This window comes from Cherax quadricarinatus, chromosome 14 (assembly GCF_038502225.1).
Source record: "Cherax quadricarinatus isolate ZL_2023a chromosome 14, ASM3850222v1, whole genome shotgun sequence".
Taxonomy (NCBI): Eukaryota; Metazoa; Arthropoda; class Malacostraca; order Decapoda; family Parastacidae; genus Cherax; species Cherax quadricarinatus.
Genome location: NC_091305.1, coordinates 2,311,390 through 2,329,615, shown reverse-complemented (window position 1 = coordinate 2,329,615; position 18,226 = coordinate 2,311,390). Strand labels below are relative to the sequence as shown.

Sequence of the window (18,226 nt, the reverse complement as noted above, 5' to 3'; positions counted from 1 at the left end):
TGATGGCAGTGTATCCGACGCTTACACTGGTATTGGGATTGACGCTGGGAAATATTAATTAAGCTGTCGAATACCATAATTGCCAACAACACTTCCACTGGTATTTGTTCTGTGAAGTTGAAATAAATTTTATAAAAAGTTTAAGCATTAAAAATGAATTATTTGGCACATGCTACACACTATTGTTATTATTAGTAGTAGTAGTAGTTGTTGTAGTAATAGTAGTAGTAGTTGTTGTTGTTGTAGTAGTATCACCGGCACTTCTGTTATACTCTACCTTTTATTATATTCTCCTAATTTCTACTAATTTCACTTGTTTGTTCTTTGAACGATCTGTCATTGAAATTATTATATATAGATCACTGTGCGTATGTAAACAAAGTGATTTATATTCTCGATTTTACTTATTCGAAGTGATTGTGTATGCTTTAACGAAAGGAGATACACTTCATTTAAGTTGTTTGTGACAGTGACTCTAGTTCTGTGAATACACGGGCTCATTGACTACTGGCTCCAGTGCTCAGACACGGCTTTAATAAGAAGTACAAGTCACTATGTCGATGCTGAATTTAGTGAATCAGTTAACACAATAACACGTAAATTCAATTTACGTTTCATGTTGTCTTGATATAATGTATGAAACTTAAGCTGCGTCATTGGACACCCCCACCTGATTCTTAACTTTAATGGCAGTACTGCCTTACATTGCCGCATTCAGTAACGCATTCCGCGCTCTGCGAACTCGTCTCTTAGAATCCTAAAGAATCCAAGATTATGTTGAAAAGCGGCTCACGTGTATTAGAAAATTAGCCACATTCAACACCACCTCAGCTCGGCGCCCGGACGGAATAAGCAAAACGTCTCATAATATTCCCAGAGTCATATTATCCTCCGCCTCGAGCTGCTGTACTGAGTATTGTGAATCTTCTTACTGGTGTATTGTGGCAGTAACTCTCCCGAGGCACGGTTCCCGAGGCATGGCTCCCGAGGCATGGCTCCCGAGGCATGGCTCCCGAGGCATGGCTCCCGAGGCATGGCTCCCGAGGCATGGCTCCCGAGGCATGGCTCCCGAGGCATGGCTCCCGAGGCACGGCTCCCGAGGCACGGCTCCTGAGGCACGGTTCCCGAGTGTGTGTGTGTGCGCGCGTGCAAGACAAACCACAGGGGGTTACCTGGAGGTTACCTAGAGGTTATTCCGGGGATCAACGCCCCCGCGGCCCGGTCCATGACCAGGCCTCCCGATGGATCAGGGCCTGATCAACTAGGCTGTTACTGCTGGCCGCACGCAGTCCAACGTACGAGCCACAGCCCGGCTGATCCGGCTGACTTTAGGTATCTGTCCAGCTCTCTCTTGAAGGCAGCCAGGGGTTTATTGACAATTCCCCTAATGCTTGATGGGAGGCTGTTGAACAGTCTTGGGCCCCGGACACTTATGGTGTTTTCTCTTAGTGTACCAATGGCGCCCCTACTTTTTATTGGGGGCATTTTGCATCGCCTGCCCAGTCTTTTACTTTCGTAGGGAGTGATTTCTGTGTGCAGATTTGGGACCATTCCTTCCAAGATTTTCCAAGTGTAGATTATGATATATCTCTCCCTCCTGCGTTCCAACGAGTACAAGTCAAGTGCTTCCAAGCGTTCCCAGTAGTTAAGGTGCTTGACAGAACTTATACGTGCAGTAAAGGATCTCTGTACACTCTCTAGATCTGCGATTTCACCTGCTTTGAATGGAGATGTTAATGTACAGCAGTATTCCAGCCTAGATTCCAGCTGAAGATTCCATCCCATCCTACCCCGGTGGCTTGTCTTGCATAGTTAAGATCGCCCATCTCCAGGACTTGAGTCCTGGAGATGGGAAGTACAGTGTCTGCACTCTGAAGGAGGGGTGTTAATGTTGCAGTTTAAAAACTGTAGTGTAAAGCATCCTTCTGGCAAGACAGTGATGGAGTGAATGATGGTGAAAGTTTTTTTTTCGGGCCACCCTGCCTTGGTGGGAATCGGCCAGTGTGTTAATAAAAAAAATAATATATATATAATGTCGTGCCAAATAGGTAAAACGAGTCAATTAGCAAGAACTCAATATTAAGTCCTTTCTGAGCCAACTAAATATATTTTAGATAAGTTAACAATTTAATAATAAACAGTGAAATATATATTTTTCGTTAGGTTCCGAATGATTTTTGCGAAATTATTGTATACACAAATTTTCGCTTGCCTTATTCGACAAGTTTTACCTATTTGGCCAGACTTATGTATGTATGACACACTACACTGATCAACGTGGCATTTTACAAGGTCAGAGCATAGATTTACGTTTATATAACACGCCCATCACTCGTGTTAAAGAAATAACCGTTAAACTCGATGGGTCATACAACACGGAGGTGTAGAGAAATGTTAGAGGTAGTGGTTAGTGGGATGGGTTTCTGAAAAAAGGTAATGAAATGTTCAAACCTGAGTGTAGAGACTTGAGTAACATGATATCGTCAAAGATTTCAGGAAAGGCCCGGTATCTACGAAAGATCTGCAGGTTTCCTTCCAGCAGGTCTAGAGTTATATGGGAATTATCTTTACGGCTGACATGTCACACTATTGGCTGGAAAATGACATTTTCTCACTCTGAATATGTAGAGGTATCACAGACAGAAGCAACCATATTTTTTTCAGCGAACCGGCCGTATCCCACAGAGGCGGGTGGGACTCTCTGACAGCGGGTTCAAATCCCGCCCGTGGTATTGTTTGTTTGCAATAGTGTCATTACGATTTCGTGAGTCAGGCACATTGTGTCTCAATCGGAAGTAATTTTGCATTAAATTTGGGTTGTGCAAGTGCCAATTTGCCAGTGTTATTGAAATACGTCAAACTTGGGGTTGGATCAGACCTGAAGGCCTCCCATTCTCCTAAGCGCTGTACGATTCCTACGGATTTGGCGCTCCCCCTCCCTGGAATGTAATAATATGCAATACGGGGATACCATTCTAGGGTCGTGCAGCGAGCCAGATGCACCTAGATTAGCGTTGCTCGGGTCACCCTAGTTTATTATGACAACTCTCTTGTGGTTACTCGCTGATCCCCTGAGAGGCGCTACTCGCTGATCCCCCTGAGAGGCGCTACTCGCTGATCCCCCTGAGAGGCGCTACTCGCTGATCCCCCTGAGAGGCGCTACTCGCTGATCCCCCTGAGAGGCGTTACTCGCTGATCCCCCTGAGAGGCGTTACTCGCTGCTCCCCCTGAGAGGCGTTACTCGCTGATCCCCCTGAGAGGCGTTACTCGCTGATCCCCCTGAGAGGCGTTACTCGCTGATCCCCCTGAGAGGCGTTACTCGCTGATCCCCCTGAGAGGCGTTACTCGCTGATCCCCCTGGGAGGCGTTACTCGCTGATCCCCCTGGGAGGCGTTACTCGCTGATCCCCCTGCGAGGCGTTACTCGCTGATCCCCCTGAGAGGCGTTACTCGCTGATCCCCCTGGGAGGCGTTACTCGCTGATCCCCCTGGGAGGCGTTACTCGCTGATCCCCCTGGGAGGCGTTACTCGCTGATCCCCCTGGGAGGCGTTCCACGCTGATCCCCCTGGGAGGCGTTCCTCGCTGATCCCCCTGGGAGGCGTTACTCGCTGATCCCCCTGGGAGGCGTTACTCGCTGATCCCCTGGGAGGCGTTACTCGCTGATCCCCTGGGAGGCGTTACTCGCTGATCCCCTGAGAGGCGTCACTCGCTGATCCCCTGCAAAGCGTCGACCCACGAAAGAGAGATTGGATGAGATTTGAACCCATGGTGAATGAGTCCTAAGTCTTCGTGGTTTGTTTACCATCGTATTATTACGATTTCGTGAATTACATAGAGAATTTGTCCCTACTTCTCGCTTAGCCCAGGAATCGAATCCTGAAAATTTTCTGTTGTTAGCCGAACATTGTAACACTGGGCTTCAGTGGTAGAAGTTACACTCGACTCGTAACACCTGGAATTATATAAAAAAAGTAACTGGGCTACAATTTTCCGCATAAATTTAAGTTTCCTCTAACCAGATTAGTTAAGTATCAACTTCTCTGGACGACGATTCATACACTTAGTGTTTTAAGAGCGTTGTATGCAATTTACCCACTGACTCGCCCACTCAGAGTCGGCCATGATGCTCTTCGGGTGTTGCGCTCCACACTCTGTGTAATTGAATTCACTCGGGCGAATAAACTAATGAGTCGGATATAATAGGTTTAAGTGAAAGAAGGATGAGGCGGTTTGATGGCGGGGCGGTGGGCGGTGGGCGGAAGGGGTCGGGCGGAATATGGTGGGTAGGTTGGCGGAAGATCCTGGAAGAGGAACCTACCGTTGTAGAAGCTGGTGAAAATTACATGGGTGCGAGGGAAATATCTGCTTCCCGTCCCTACGTAACATTAATGGCGTATCCAAGATGCTGACGCCGGAATAAATGGAGATGCACTAGTATATGCCCAAGTCTTGGAGGGAACATTTAAACTATCTGAGACGTAATGCTCGTTCCTGGCAACCTATCAGGGAAAGTGCTGGCATCAGTCAGCACATCTATCCTTCCCTTTTTTCACATTTCTCTCTCTCGCTCTCTCGCTCTCTAATGAAATCAGTAGATTCTCTGCTTCACTGCACTTTTTTTATACGTCATGGAAATAGCTCACCCACCGCTTTTTTTCAAGTTGGCAGTGTGTCTTAAGGGCTGGGAGAGAGAGCCTTTTGTTATACTCTCCTAATTACTACTAACTACAGAGAATTAGAGGAAGCTGATAATGTTATTCGCGTTTGCAAACTATTCAACAAGTGGGACAGGTTCCTATATCTCTAAGTTTTAGACGACGTCAAACTAAGATTCCAGCAGAGATTTCAGAAAATAAAAGGCGATCTCGTAGGTACACTAGAAGTGTCTAAAAGTTCACAATAATTCATCTCCAACAGATATAAAGCAATGATAACCTTAGCAGTAAACCAGCATGCTAGATGGTGAACAATGGAGGAATAAGAGGGTTAATAATGGGATAGAGTCAGGGTTATGACTGCAGTGTGCGAGCCGTATAAGAAATAGCCATCGTCACCCAAAAAATCCGAGAACCGGTAATTTAATGACCAAAAAAGTGAGTGTGACACTCGAGTGGATTTTTTCTCAACAGAGTTCTTGTCCCAACAAGTTCCCAGTCAAGACTGGAAACAAGGAGAACTGATGATTCAGTTACCAGACACAAGGGCCTAGAATAAACTAAAATAACCTATTCCAAAAAGAAAAAAATTAAAGTATAGGAGACAGGAAACACGAAAGAGACAAAGAAAATTTCAACGCGACGTACCATTGCACGTAAAGACCCCACAACCACATCAAAATTAACAGGAAGAAATATAATCTATTGCAAGTACAGAAAGATGGTGACCTACTCACGGCAAATATTTTGAGAGTATGCAAAGGGATTGGCAAAGATTTCAGAGACTTGACAAAAAGGAGAGAACAGTGTTTTTGCTAAGTATCCCCAGTAATTATTTTTGCTGAACCCTTTCAGGAATCTGAAATAAAGTTGAGGAGGGATCGGTTGCATACACACAACATCGTAGTGTAAGACTGTTAAACGTAATCATCTGAAACTTACACTGGTGTGTAGCCTACACACCTAGCAAAGTACACGCTACTGAACGTTCAGGGTCGAGGGTAGAATATCTGAAAAAAGACTTTAATAAACATAAAATCGGCAAAACGCTAGAGATATAATTACTACACGCAAAGTAATGAGAGGCAGAGATAACATCGAGATAGCCCGTGACCTGGTGGCAAAAGCTCTCGCTCCACACGGTGACGTCCAGAATCGATTCCCGGCGAGGATAGAAACATTGGACGTGTTTGTTTACACCGGTTGTCTATGTTCACCCGTCAGTAAAATGGTACCTGGGTGTTAGTGGACTGGTGTGGGTCACATCCTGGGACAAAACCTAATTTGTCCGAAATGCTTTGCATAACAAGCGGCTTTCTGTATAGTAATATGTCAGTGATGTCAGATAGGTCTGCATATCATGTACATGTATTTGTAGAAATAAAGATATTTTTATATTATTTGGCACGGGAGGATTTAGAACGAAAAACGACATAGATGGAAGATAATGTGCTGAATTAAGAACATGATCATAAGTACATTGCAGAGAATTTCAGTAACATAAGGGCTGATCAGCGCCTGTGAGTGAAGAGGAGGAAAAGCAAGAACGGGATCACGAGCGACCGATAGAGTAAAAGGGAAGTGAACAGGATGAGAAAATAGAAGAGCAATAAAGCAAGCCTGGGTGGAAATGAAGTTGTGATGCTGGCCGGTTAATTAGTGAGGAATGTTGGGGAGGAACCATCGCTTCGTCAGCTACTCCACCAACAGTCTCCATCCTCTCCTCTAGATTTATCACCATTACATCATTTCATAACATTCCTCACGTTTTTCATCTCTGAGAGGTATAATGGCACTGCTGCTTTGCGTATACTTCCAAAAAACAAGAACAAGATTGCAAAAAACTGTCCAAACAATGGCTAACGTCAGTGTGGTTTATCAAGAAACTGGCAGCACTGAATCTGCCCACAGCATCCCAGACTACGAAGAATCAGGAAGAAAACCTTCAAGAATTTCTGACCGAGGGTCGAGTTTACAGATTATTACCTTGATGAAGCTCGGCGTACATGGAGGATCTGTCATGTTATTCTCTCTGCAAGCCAACGCTCGCTCAGTGGAATTTTAGTAGTCCCTTTTTTTTCCCCCTGGTATTCATAACAAATTTAGTTTCTCCTGTCAGAAACTCGAAGTAAAATTCTCGAATCAAAATCAAATTTTTGTGTACCTTGATGATACGTAAATGAGACAAACTGCAACATTTCATTTTGGTAACTATTCTGGAAACGTTTCGCCAGTCAGTGGCTTCTTGAGTCCAATACATAGAAGGTGGAAGGTGAGAAGTGTGAAGTAATTAGTCCCTCAGTCTGGAGTTGATGTGTTCAGTCCACCTTGAAAAATTTACGTTTGTATTTTTTTCAAGACTGACGGACTGAACACACCGACTCCAGCTGAGGGACTGATTACCTCAAACTCCTAATCTTCCACCGTTCTTCTCTGCATTGGACTGGAGAAGCCACTGTTTGGCGAAACGCTTCCAAAATACAGATACCCAAATATTGCACAAGTGTCTCATTTATCAACTTACGGGATTTTTTTTAACCAATTATGCAAATGGTGCGTAAATTGGCAGATATTGTTTTATGTCTAACAACGAGGATTTGCATGGAAAAGCCCCCTAGCTATTATTATTATTATTACTACAATCAAACCTAAGCGCTAAACCCACAAAGGTCATACAGCCTCCCTAGTTGTGCATTGGATTTAGGGGAGAACGTTGAGTAAGTGCTTATGGCCACACAATTCATACTATATTCCTAACATCTGTATTACTGAATGAATGATATTTTACATTTGCATAAATGCTCCAAATTACTTTTTTTTTTTTTTTAACATTTTAGAAAGTTCAAATTCTCGTTATATATCTTGCTACACTGCCATAATAAAATACTTTTAATATTCCAATATATTTCGATGCATATTGGAAGTCAACACTCCTGTTATTAATAGTAGTAATAGTAATAGTATAATCAAAACCAAGCGCTAAACCCACAAGGGTCACACAGCAAATAATAGTATTATTTATTATTATACAGCGCCTGTGGGGGGAGGGGGAATTGAAGGTATTCATCAGGGTTAATTCAGGGAACTGGAGCACAGATCCAGTTCCCTAGATCAAGAGCCCCCTCACCAGCATAAGGAACCTTCCTTGAGGGGATTATAATAATAGTAGTATTAATATATTCACAAACAAGCACTAAATCTGGTTGGGTCAGATTATAAAAATCAATATTACTAAGCCTTTCTATTTTATAAACAGGTCACACCATATGGTGCGGCTACTTTGATCTATGTGGCAGGAAATAAATTTCAGGCTATGATGTCATGTTTTGAACCCGCATTAAAGCAGGATTTTCTGAGGGCAGACCGTGTAAAAATGTCAGGGGCTTACCGTATTTTTATTTAAGAGGAGAAGCACTGAAACATGCAGAGATCGCCGCTAGGGAGGTGCCTTGATTCCAGGGAGATTTGTTTTTTTTTCACACAGCAGTCTCCCACCAAGGTAGGGTTTCGTGAAAAGGAAGAAACACCTTCACCATTACTTACTCTATTATTGTACTGCCATATTCCCACTCTTCAGAGTGTAGGCACTATATTTCCCACTTCCAGGACTCAAGTCTGGCTAACCGGTTTCCCTAAATCTCTTCATGAATGCTACCTTGCTTAAACTCAAACAGCACATTGTCATAAAAGCTACTTGCCTCCACTTCTATTTAACATGCACATGCCTGCTGGATATCCAAGCCCTTACATGCAAAAACTTCCTTTACTCTCCTCCCACAAATGATGACCCCTACACCTCCTTCCCTTTACTACAGATTTATTCTATTTTTCTTAATCCTCTCCGAATGTCCAATCCACCTCAACAGCTTCTACTCAGCCCTCTGGAGAATACTTTTTGTATCCCCATGCCTCCTTATCTCCAAACTATGAATTTTCTGTATAATTACACTATACATTGCCCTCAAACATGACATCACTGCCTCCAGCCTCCTCCTCACTGGAACATTTAAAACTCATGCTACACGCCCATACACGTGTGAGTACTATATAGATCCTCCTCGACTTGCGTCCAGGTTCCGTTCCGACTGGTCGGATCTCGAAATGGACAGATGTTGGAAACATTCTTTTAGCCTAATAAATTTGTCATGATTTTTTTTTTTATCAACCTGCTTTATTACCTTAAATTTCATTACTCACAAACTGATGTTCCTTACTTGTAGGCATCATTCATAGGCTTCACAAATAAAAATGCTCTATGAAATGTAGCCTAGGCTCGGTCATACATCCGCCCCTGGCACTGGTGGATGTATGACCAAAGTTAATACGGCCAGTTTGTTGAAAAAATATATATATTTTTCTAATTTAGTGTATTTTTCGGTCTAATGTGAAGATGGATGAAAGTCGCATAGGTTGGAAGTTGGGGAGGAACTGTACTCTGGTACATTTCCCTTTTTACCTCCATGGATAAAATTATTTGTCTACACGGATGCCTCAAGCCCCACCCATCTCTCTTTCCTTGTCAGTTTTATGGTTCTTCTCATCGTTCGTAGATAATCCACCGACAAGTCCACTCCCAAATATCTGAACACATTCACTTCCTCCATACTCCCTCCTTCCAATCTGATATCTAATTTTTCATTATCTCACTCTTTTCCACATTCACTTTTAAGTTCATCCTTTTACACGCCCTCCAAAACTCATCTTCCAACCTTTGCAACTTCCATTCGGAATCTTCCAAACACACATCAGCAAAATGCAACTGTGACAACTTTCACTTTGTATTAGATATAACTAAGCACTAAACCCATAGGGGTCATACAGCACTGCTGTATTAGATAATTTATCTTTTAATCCCACACCTCTCCACACACAGCATTCACTTCTTTTAAAACTCGATCTATAAATATGTTCAACATCTATGGTGACTTACACACATTCCTGTCAAATGCCTACTTTTACAAGAAAATAATCTCCCTCTCTCCTACATACCCTAAATTGAGCCACATATCCTCAAAAATTGCTTTAAATAACCTACCACCTGTTCCATACACTTGGAACATCTGCCACATTGCTCCCCTATCCACCTTACCATATGCTTTTCTAAATCTGTAAAGGCAATGAAAACTTCCTTACCTCCTCCTAAATATTGTTCAATGTAACCACTTTGTCTACACATCCTAGCCTTCCTAAATTGTAATAATCATAACTGAGTGTAAAGTAAAAGGACATAAGTGCAACTAATGTGACATTTTATTGTGGCAACGTTTCACTCTCCAGGAGCTTTGTCAAGCTGTTACAAACAATACATGGACACAGAGGGTATATAAAGGCTCAGAGTGAGGTGCGATACTAGTGAGGTACCATTTCGATGTTGTAGTAGTAGTGACAAAAGTTGTAGTAGTAATACAATATGGTAGAGCAATTAATTCGTACATGAGTAAAAGGATATAAAAGTTATTACTTGGGTAACATAAAAATAGGTTGGACAAATGTAATGGCTTGATGAAGCTCCTGGAGAGCGAAACGTTGCCACAATAAAATGTCACATTAGTTGCACTTGTGTCCTTTTACTTTACATATTGTTGGTAATTCTACCAACTTTATTACAATAACTGAGTGCTAAACCCACAAGGGTCATACAGCCACCCTTCCTAAAACCTCCTCGTCTTACCCTTAATTATTTTAAAAATGTCTCTTCCATACACTTCACCTTGATATGATCCCCTGAAGGTTTAGCCCTTCTCCATGAATGTGACAATAAAAAGGCATAAAGTTAGTATAATGCCTGAGGAAGAAGGCATCAGGGTCAATCAAGGGTGAGATTAATCAAGAGCCCTTCACCTGCATTAATACACCGTCTTTAAATGTCAGGGCCTTACACACCGTATTATAATCAACTGAAGCAGTAAACACAAGAGGGTCACACAACTCCACAGGAAGGGATGTGCGAAAGTACAAATATGCAAATGGTATGTGCTCTATATTAAGAATGGCTCCCTGTGAATACTTTATAAATACTAAATACTGTAACTAAAATATAATTTGTCACTTAAGGTTCATGTAGTGAATATACATGCAAATTATCAGGCATTACTTAAAAAAAAATCACAGGATTAAAGAAACAATAATTTGGACATGGAATACTGGAGAAATTTATTTCATTATCCATATAATGCAATACATTTTCTTGAGGCAACTAATACAAATAAGTTTTGATATTTTTTAAATATTGTAGAAAATTTTGTAATTTATCATATTTTTGTAATAACTGCATATATTTTGCTTAACATTTTTCTGAAACTGTGATGGGTATTACAATATGTTATCCATAATTTTCCTAATATACACGAGTAGGTAAATATAAATTTATATTAATGTATTAAAAATAAAATCAATTTGTAGACTGTTTCCCATACTTCCCCATACATTCAGTCAATGGGTTTTAGCAACTAAATAATATTGTTGGGCCAAGAAATACAAAATATTTCATGGATCTGAGGGGGATGGTAAACAATGTGGCAATAATGTATTTGTTAACTGCATGACTTTCACTACCAAAAACTATGGTCGACATGAGGCAAAAATAACAGTGCTGAGCCAGCAGTGATTGTGTCAACTAGTGGAAGATGTGTTCAAACTAGGAAGTGCCTGACAACTCTTCCTTACAAAATGCCTTTTTTTAGCCATACAGAAACCTTCTCTAAAAGTCCCTGAATTAATATTAAACATGAAAATAAGGTAGATAATGGATTCGGTATCAATTAGAAGTATTAAACACGCTCTACTAAAAGAAGTACAGTAATACAAATTTCTCAATTGTATGCATGGCAGATATTCATCATGTATGGTTTCAAAAATATCTGATAAAATAATGTACAAAAAATGCCAGCTTATAAATAACTAATAAATACAAAATGTTAAATGCTTAAGAATGAGGAAGCATTAAACTTCAAACCCAGATATTTAAGATTACATACATGCCATTTACTTGTGTGAATGCAATTACATACAAGCATGCACGTGCGCGCACACAAAGGGTTTAAAAATAGATATGACGGGCTGTTTTATGTCAGTTATTTGAAAGCAGGGTCCCGAGCTAGAGCTCAACTTTCTCAAAACAGAAAGAGGGAGGGGTGAAATGCATACTACCAAACTTTTTTTATTTTTAAAGATACAACTTGGAAAACTATTTAACAAATGGGAAAATCAAGCTGGGTTAACAGGAAAGGTATTTGAATGGATACAGGGAGTACTTAGCAGCAGCATAAACTGAGTAACTGTAATGGATAAAAGATCAAGATGGGAGGGTGTAACTAGCTGAGTCTCACAAGGATCTGTATAGGGCCCAATATTGTTCTTTGTATATTTAACCTCTCTATTAACAGGAAATTACTCGTATATATTCTTCATGCCAAAATAATGAGAATAATACTAACTGAATATACAATAAGGCTGCAGAAAAAAATGGAACAACTTAGGAATGATCAAATAATTGGCTACTTGAGTTTAAGGGTAGCAAAAGCAAGGCTATGAAGCTGAAAGAGAGGAAATACAAAAACAATACTATTCAAAGTAAAAGAAGGTGAAATTTAACAAAATCCAAATGAATTCATGATGGTGCTAATGAGCTATTAAGAAAGAATGCAAATGCTAGGCCTTCTGTCTCCGGAAGAACAAAGGCCAAGAGGCATACGATAAAAAAAAAAAAAAAAAAAAAAAAAAAAAATCTGATCATAAACAAGGATAAGTTCTTAACCAGAATAAACATGAGGGCATGGTAAGAAGCTGCACACCATATAACCAACAGAGATATCAGAAAATGACATAAGTCCCTAAACATGGGTAAAAAAGAAAATATGGAACGAATATTTTGTTGGTCAAAAAAGAGGTGGGACTAAGAGCTAGAATTTACAATTAAAATAATGAGATACTGACTGGAACAAGTGTCCATATAAAAGTCAAATATATATATATCAAAATATTAATGTGACGTGCATGGTTGAGATAAGCACAAATGTGTTTGGTATGGAAATACACTCAATAATAGATGAAGAGTTAAGATTTCTTTTGAAGATATTATTGCTGAAAAAATGTAAATAGATATGATAATAACCACTAACAAACACACACTAATTAAGACCACATGATATAGCTAGCATACAATGATCTGTTATACAACAGTGCTTCACCTTCCTATAAATATATAAATAATTAACTAAGTAAGCACACAGAGGTAATCACAAGAGGCAGACAATTCAGTAATGGAAATCAGTCAATGTTTCAGTCCATGATGGTCTGCACCATTGTTTAGTTTCATTTCCAATTCACAAGTTTGTGATTTTCTATGTGTTGACTTGTATTCTAAACGAAGAGGTATATATAATGCTGACAATTTAAGCTGCACAAAAACCTTCCTTTGGTATTTAATTTGTTTTAAATAATATGCTAGTATGATGTTGAAAAAAGTGCTAGAAAAATGTTTTCGAGTACCAGCATCCTATCATAAGTGATATAACCAGGTATCAAACTTATTATACTTTAGTACACAGTACCTCCAAGTTTCTGCACAAAGTCGACAAAGATAAAGTGCTAATTAAAACTGACAAAACTAGGTTTTCAAACAGGTCTGTACTTTGTTTCTCCTAAAGCATCTCCTAATTTTTTTTTCCACAAAGTTGAAATCGGGGTAAAATAATACTGTTTGGGTATTTGAAAATCTAACACCTACATCTATTTATTATAAATACATTTTTTTTAAATTTACATAAACTAAAAAATGAGATGCCATCCATTTTGTAGACTGCTTATCCAGCATTAACAAATACAGAAAACTTGAAATATTTTTGACTACTTTCTTTAATTTAAATTATAGAAAAAAAAAGTGCAAACAGCCAGATGATTTATGATTTACAGCCTACTGATTACATGAGGATCATCAAGGCTGCATTTTCCATGTACTCTACCAATCAAGAATACCTTAATCCCTACACTAGGGTATTCAAGTAAATTCTCTGTATATACACTGAGATACAAACCTCTTACAACCAGAAAGTGAAATGATGAGGAAGACAGTAACAAAAATAAATGATATAGAAAATGAAGAAAAAGACACAATAATTATGAATAAAAGATAAAGTTGGGAAACTGTGATGCTTAAAGATTAGAAACAGCATGTAGTGTACACACAAAGGTAAAGGAGAGGAGTTAGAGAACGTGTAAACTGATGTCAGATTGTGAAGGAAGTTTTAAATGAGATTCATTATGTACTGCAATGAAAGACTTTATGGATATTGGTAAATAAACTACAGCAAGTTTGTTTTCCTTAGACATTACAGATATCTCTCCTAAAATAAAATTATTCAACGCACAGTATAAATAAACTTCATACTGCTCATCAAAAATACTTCTTGTGGCTTCAAACACGTTTAGAAGCCGTCTATCATACTGGACCACAAAACTTGTATTAAACCTAGGAAATATTCTACAAATTATCAATATTAGTATGAGAAGAAAAAATTAGGTACACACCATGAAGCTGTTATTATTTGATATTAATATAATAACAGTATATTGCTATGATCAAAAATTGTAACCTTAGTAAGCCCTTGATTTAATGTAATAATAGCAAGGCGTGGGTAGCTGGTAATGACAAGTGGAGCTGATAAAAATGAGTTTATTTTGCAGTGATCATAACAATAACAATAAGTACAGTAATTCTGCAACTTATGAACTTTGTCCATTGCTTCTGATTCGTTTGACTTGGCAGGTTTTGTTCCACATTTCCAAAGTCCACTATATCGATAGTTTACTGAATTCTGAAGGATCCAGGGAACTTTTGTATCCACCACCTGTAGACTACTTGTAAATGATCCTGGGACTATTATCCCAGCAGCCTGGTCTTAGACCAGGCTGGTCTGGTCTCAGACCAGGCTGCTGGTAGATGCCCCAGTCTGTTAGTTTTAGCTTCCTGCATTCAAATGTAGGCACCACAGCAAAAATTTCTTGACTAAGTCAGTGATGGTCTGTAATCAAATAACTTGGTAAAAGATTTACGTATATACAACACTATCTATACTAATCCTCTAAATATTATACAATATAGGGAACACATTATATGAACACAAGCAATTTCATTCAATTACTAATCAATACTTTTTTACTATGATAATTAGCATGACAAATGCTTGCCACATAACTTTTCAAAAATTAATCCAGAAGAATTACAATCTCTATATTAATTGTAATGATAGCCTACACTTGTTCATCAAAATCCCATCACTAATCCCCATTTTAAGAAGAGGGATTAGCACTGCATTATTAGTATTATATCGTTAAGCAATAGCATAGATGTTGCATCCATCTCATCTTTCAATAAGATGACCAAGGATTGGAAGGGAATCTCAGATCCACCTACAGGCAGTCTATAAAGTTGGGCAAGTAGTCTACCTTCTTGATATACATCTCTCATCAGTATAACCAATTACCAGCTCTGCACCTTTGTGTATTAATAAACAACCTCTAAGCTTATAGGGATCACAAAGTGTCAGGGGAATGGAAGGAAATCAAGTTTGATCTGTGGTAGGGAAGGGGTAGCTTCAATTCCTTGAAGCATAAGCCCCTTGTAAGGTGAATCTTAGGATATCTACAGGATTCCAGTGCAGGGAGAAAGATGTAAGAAAGATGATGATCTTTAAGAAGCATACATAAATAACATTAGAAGAAAGAAAATGGGGAAATGCATGCAAGCTGAAATTCAACGCAGGCAAAAAAAAATACTACAATATATACATTTACCAAATGCAATTTTCCTATTAAATCACAAAAACTGATGAACATCTAATACATATGCTCTCCCTGGACAAAACAATATATATTCTGATTATTAGTTTATTTTTCCCAGTAATACTAAATACCCGAACATGTTTTGCATGCAAGTATTCTGACGTGTAATTAATTATACGTGTGACTTGTATTGCGTTCAGTATTTCACTTATTTCTATGACAGCAAGGTGTACCAATATATTATTGTGGGTACAAATGATTATGTTGCCAGTCTTTAGGACCATCTGACTACACAGTCAAATGTATCCCACATAGGAATACCAGTTGAACATAAGAAAGATTGTACTGTTCTTAGATGAAAAAAAAATTAACTACAAAATAATAATTTCTTACAAGTGAACAGTACAGTATTTCAACTTTCAAAATTATTATGCTTTAAATATTTTGTTAATGTAAATGACATAAAATCTTCCTATGCAACAATAATTTTTTAAATATCACCTAGAGTATACTTAATAGTTTTAAATTATATACTTTATCCCTTTGCCTATTTTTGGCATGAAAAATATTTTCAATTTTTTTCTGAACAGGCTTCCATTTAAACATTATTTTCCTTTCAACAATTAAGTACAGTATAAAATTAGCACCAATAAAATCACACTGCCTTTTTAATTTGCTAAAAAAAATAAATAAGTGGAAAAACTTTGATAAATAAACCAATTCTTAAATGCTCATTAGTAAAATGAAGTGTGAATTTGGCGAGTTACTCTTAGTGAAAATATAATCTGAAGACCAAAACAAAAAGGCTATGTGTTAAAAGAAACTCTTGACTTCTCAATTATGTCAGTGTGTGGAAGTATTTCTCAAACACTAAAAAAAGCTACCAACTTAGTAGAAAAGATCATAAATGACAGTGGCTTGTTTCACTACTGATAATATATATGAATGTTATTCTAGTACTGTATATATGTACAAGCTGCAAGATGCAATTTGAGCTTTTTCTTTTTTTTTTTATTAACCTAGACCTTCGAGACAATCTTAAACAGCATAAAGTTACAATGCGTCAAAGCTCTAGTGTTATTTGCTTAATAAAATTACACAGGATGACACTAAACTGAACACTTACCATAAAATATAACACATTTCATTTAGTAATTGTTTGTATTGTAAGCTAACTTTCTTTGGTGATTGGTTCTTTCCTCGCTAGATTAGTATATAATCTCCAAGATTAAATTTTAGCGTGCATTCCTTTCCACCTACAATGTTATTTTTCAATAAACAAAAACATTTATTGTTTATCACTTAAGGAGCTGCTACTAAATATCATCGATTCTGAAAACAAACATTTTTCAAAGTACATATTGTACAATGTGAAGGGACATCCGCTGTATAATTGTATTCTGACACAATTGGGGACACTTGTCTTTTGCAGAGAGAATTCCAAGTGTTTTAGGTCACTATCTTGGTTCAGATTCATATCAATTTTGTCTTGATGAAATATTTAAACCATATATTTTTCTAGAGGTATTGCACAGTATTACAAATAAGTAGCTATACTGAATTAATGTCGGTATTTCATTCACATTGCTAAATGTGGTGAAAAAGTTGAGTATACCTTCAAGAGTTAAAAAATAAAAGAGTTTGCACTGATATATCTTGGGTACTGAAAAGTTTTACTGAGATCAATTCTCTTTAAGGATTAATTTGCTGGAATGTTGGTTGTTAGTGTGTGCCACTGGAGTTTCCTCTTTTTCCTGCTCCTTGTGTTTCCTTAGACTTTCCAAAATGGAAATAGTTCATTATTGTAAAGTATAGAGGGTAGAAGGTCAAAATTTACATGCCGGCAAATCTTACCCTGTGGTATATCTTAAATCACTGTGATATGCAAATCATCACATTTCTTAACAAGTTCCAAGTAAAATAATAAATCTTTAACACGATGACTTCACTAATCGCTTCAATCATTACTGTAAACAGGTATTAAGTTGTCACACACAGGGGCCTCACAATATGCCAGATAAACACACACAATCACATTATTACTGCACTTGAAGAAATTCATGATTAGAATGAGCTCTTGAGAAGATCTTCCAAGTCATGTTCATAGATGGCAATGATGAGCATGATAGTGGCACCTACCAGCATCCCAAGGCCTTGAAGGAACATTTGGCCAGCAACTCCAAATTCCTCACCTCGATTCACTGAGAGCTCTGGCAACTAGGGAATAAAAAAAAGTAAAAGCTTTAACCTTCAGCAGTGGCACACATGAAGAATATATTTCCTGAGTGTGGCAAGATTTTGAAAAAATCTTAGATGAAAGGAAAGCATTTTTATGAAGTGAATACGATTAAAAGAGTGGAATCTGATAAAAACTTATTATTTTATGGCATGTTGAAGTTGGCCAAAAAATAATTGCTTGTTGGAGCAGCAATGTAAATGTGCCATTGATATTTACATTTTGCAATTTATTGATGCCAAATTGCTTTTCAGTTCTTTATTGTTTTTAATTTTTAACATTATGTACAATAGTGTCTTAAGATATGTTTCAAGGCATTTTAGCATTTTTAATATGGGCAACTGCATAGCCCAATATGCTCCACTTGAAATATAGTGGACCCTCGCAAATTCGCGGCTTCAGTAATTCATGGATTTTTCCTTAGAACCTAACTAATAATTGTTCATGGAAATGCCCGCAAATTTGCAGATTTCTGGGGCTTTTCCGTGGCAATATATAATTTTTTATGTGTTTTAACGCTAAATATTAAGAAAAATATAATTTACTAATTGGG

At 38.2% G+C, this 18,226-nt stretch overlaps 1 protein-coding gene and 1 long non-coding RNA gene across 3 annotated transcripts in view; one reads left to right on the top strand and one right to left on the bottom strand.

The window, feature by feature from the left end:
• LOC138852671 (uncharacterized) overlaps positions 1–18,226 on the top strand; it is a 96,553-nt gene that overhangs the window by 58,609 nt on the left and 19,718 nt on the right. The window lies entirely within an intron of this gene.
• Positions 12,534–18,226, bottom strand: part of LOC128706226 (zinc transporter foi) — a 100,437-nt gene continuing 94,744 nt past the window's right edge. For both annotated transcript variants that reach the window (XM_070084767.1, XM_070084768.1), the window contains exon 12: positions 12,534–17,654. In XM_070084767.1, the coding sequence (XP_069940868.1) occupies positions 17,502–17,654 (153 nt within the window). In that variant the 3' untranslated portion in view covers positions 12,534–17,501. The remainder of the gene's footprint in view (positions 17,655–18,226) is intronic.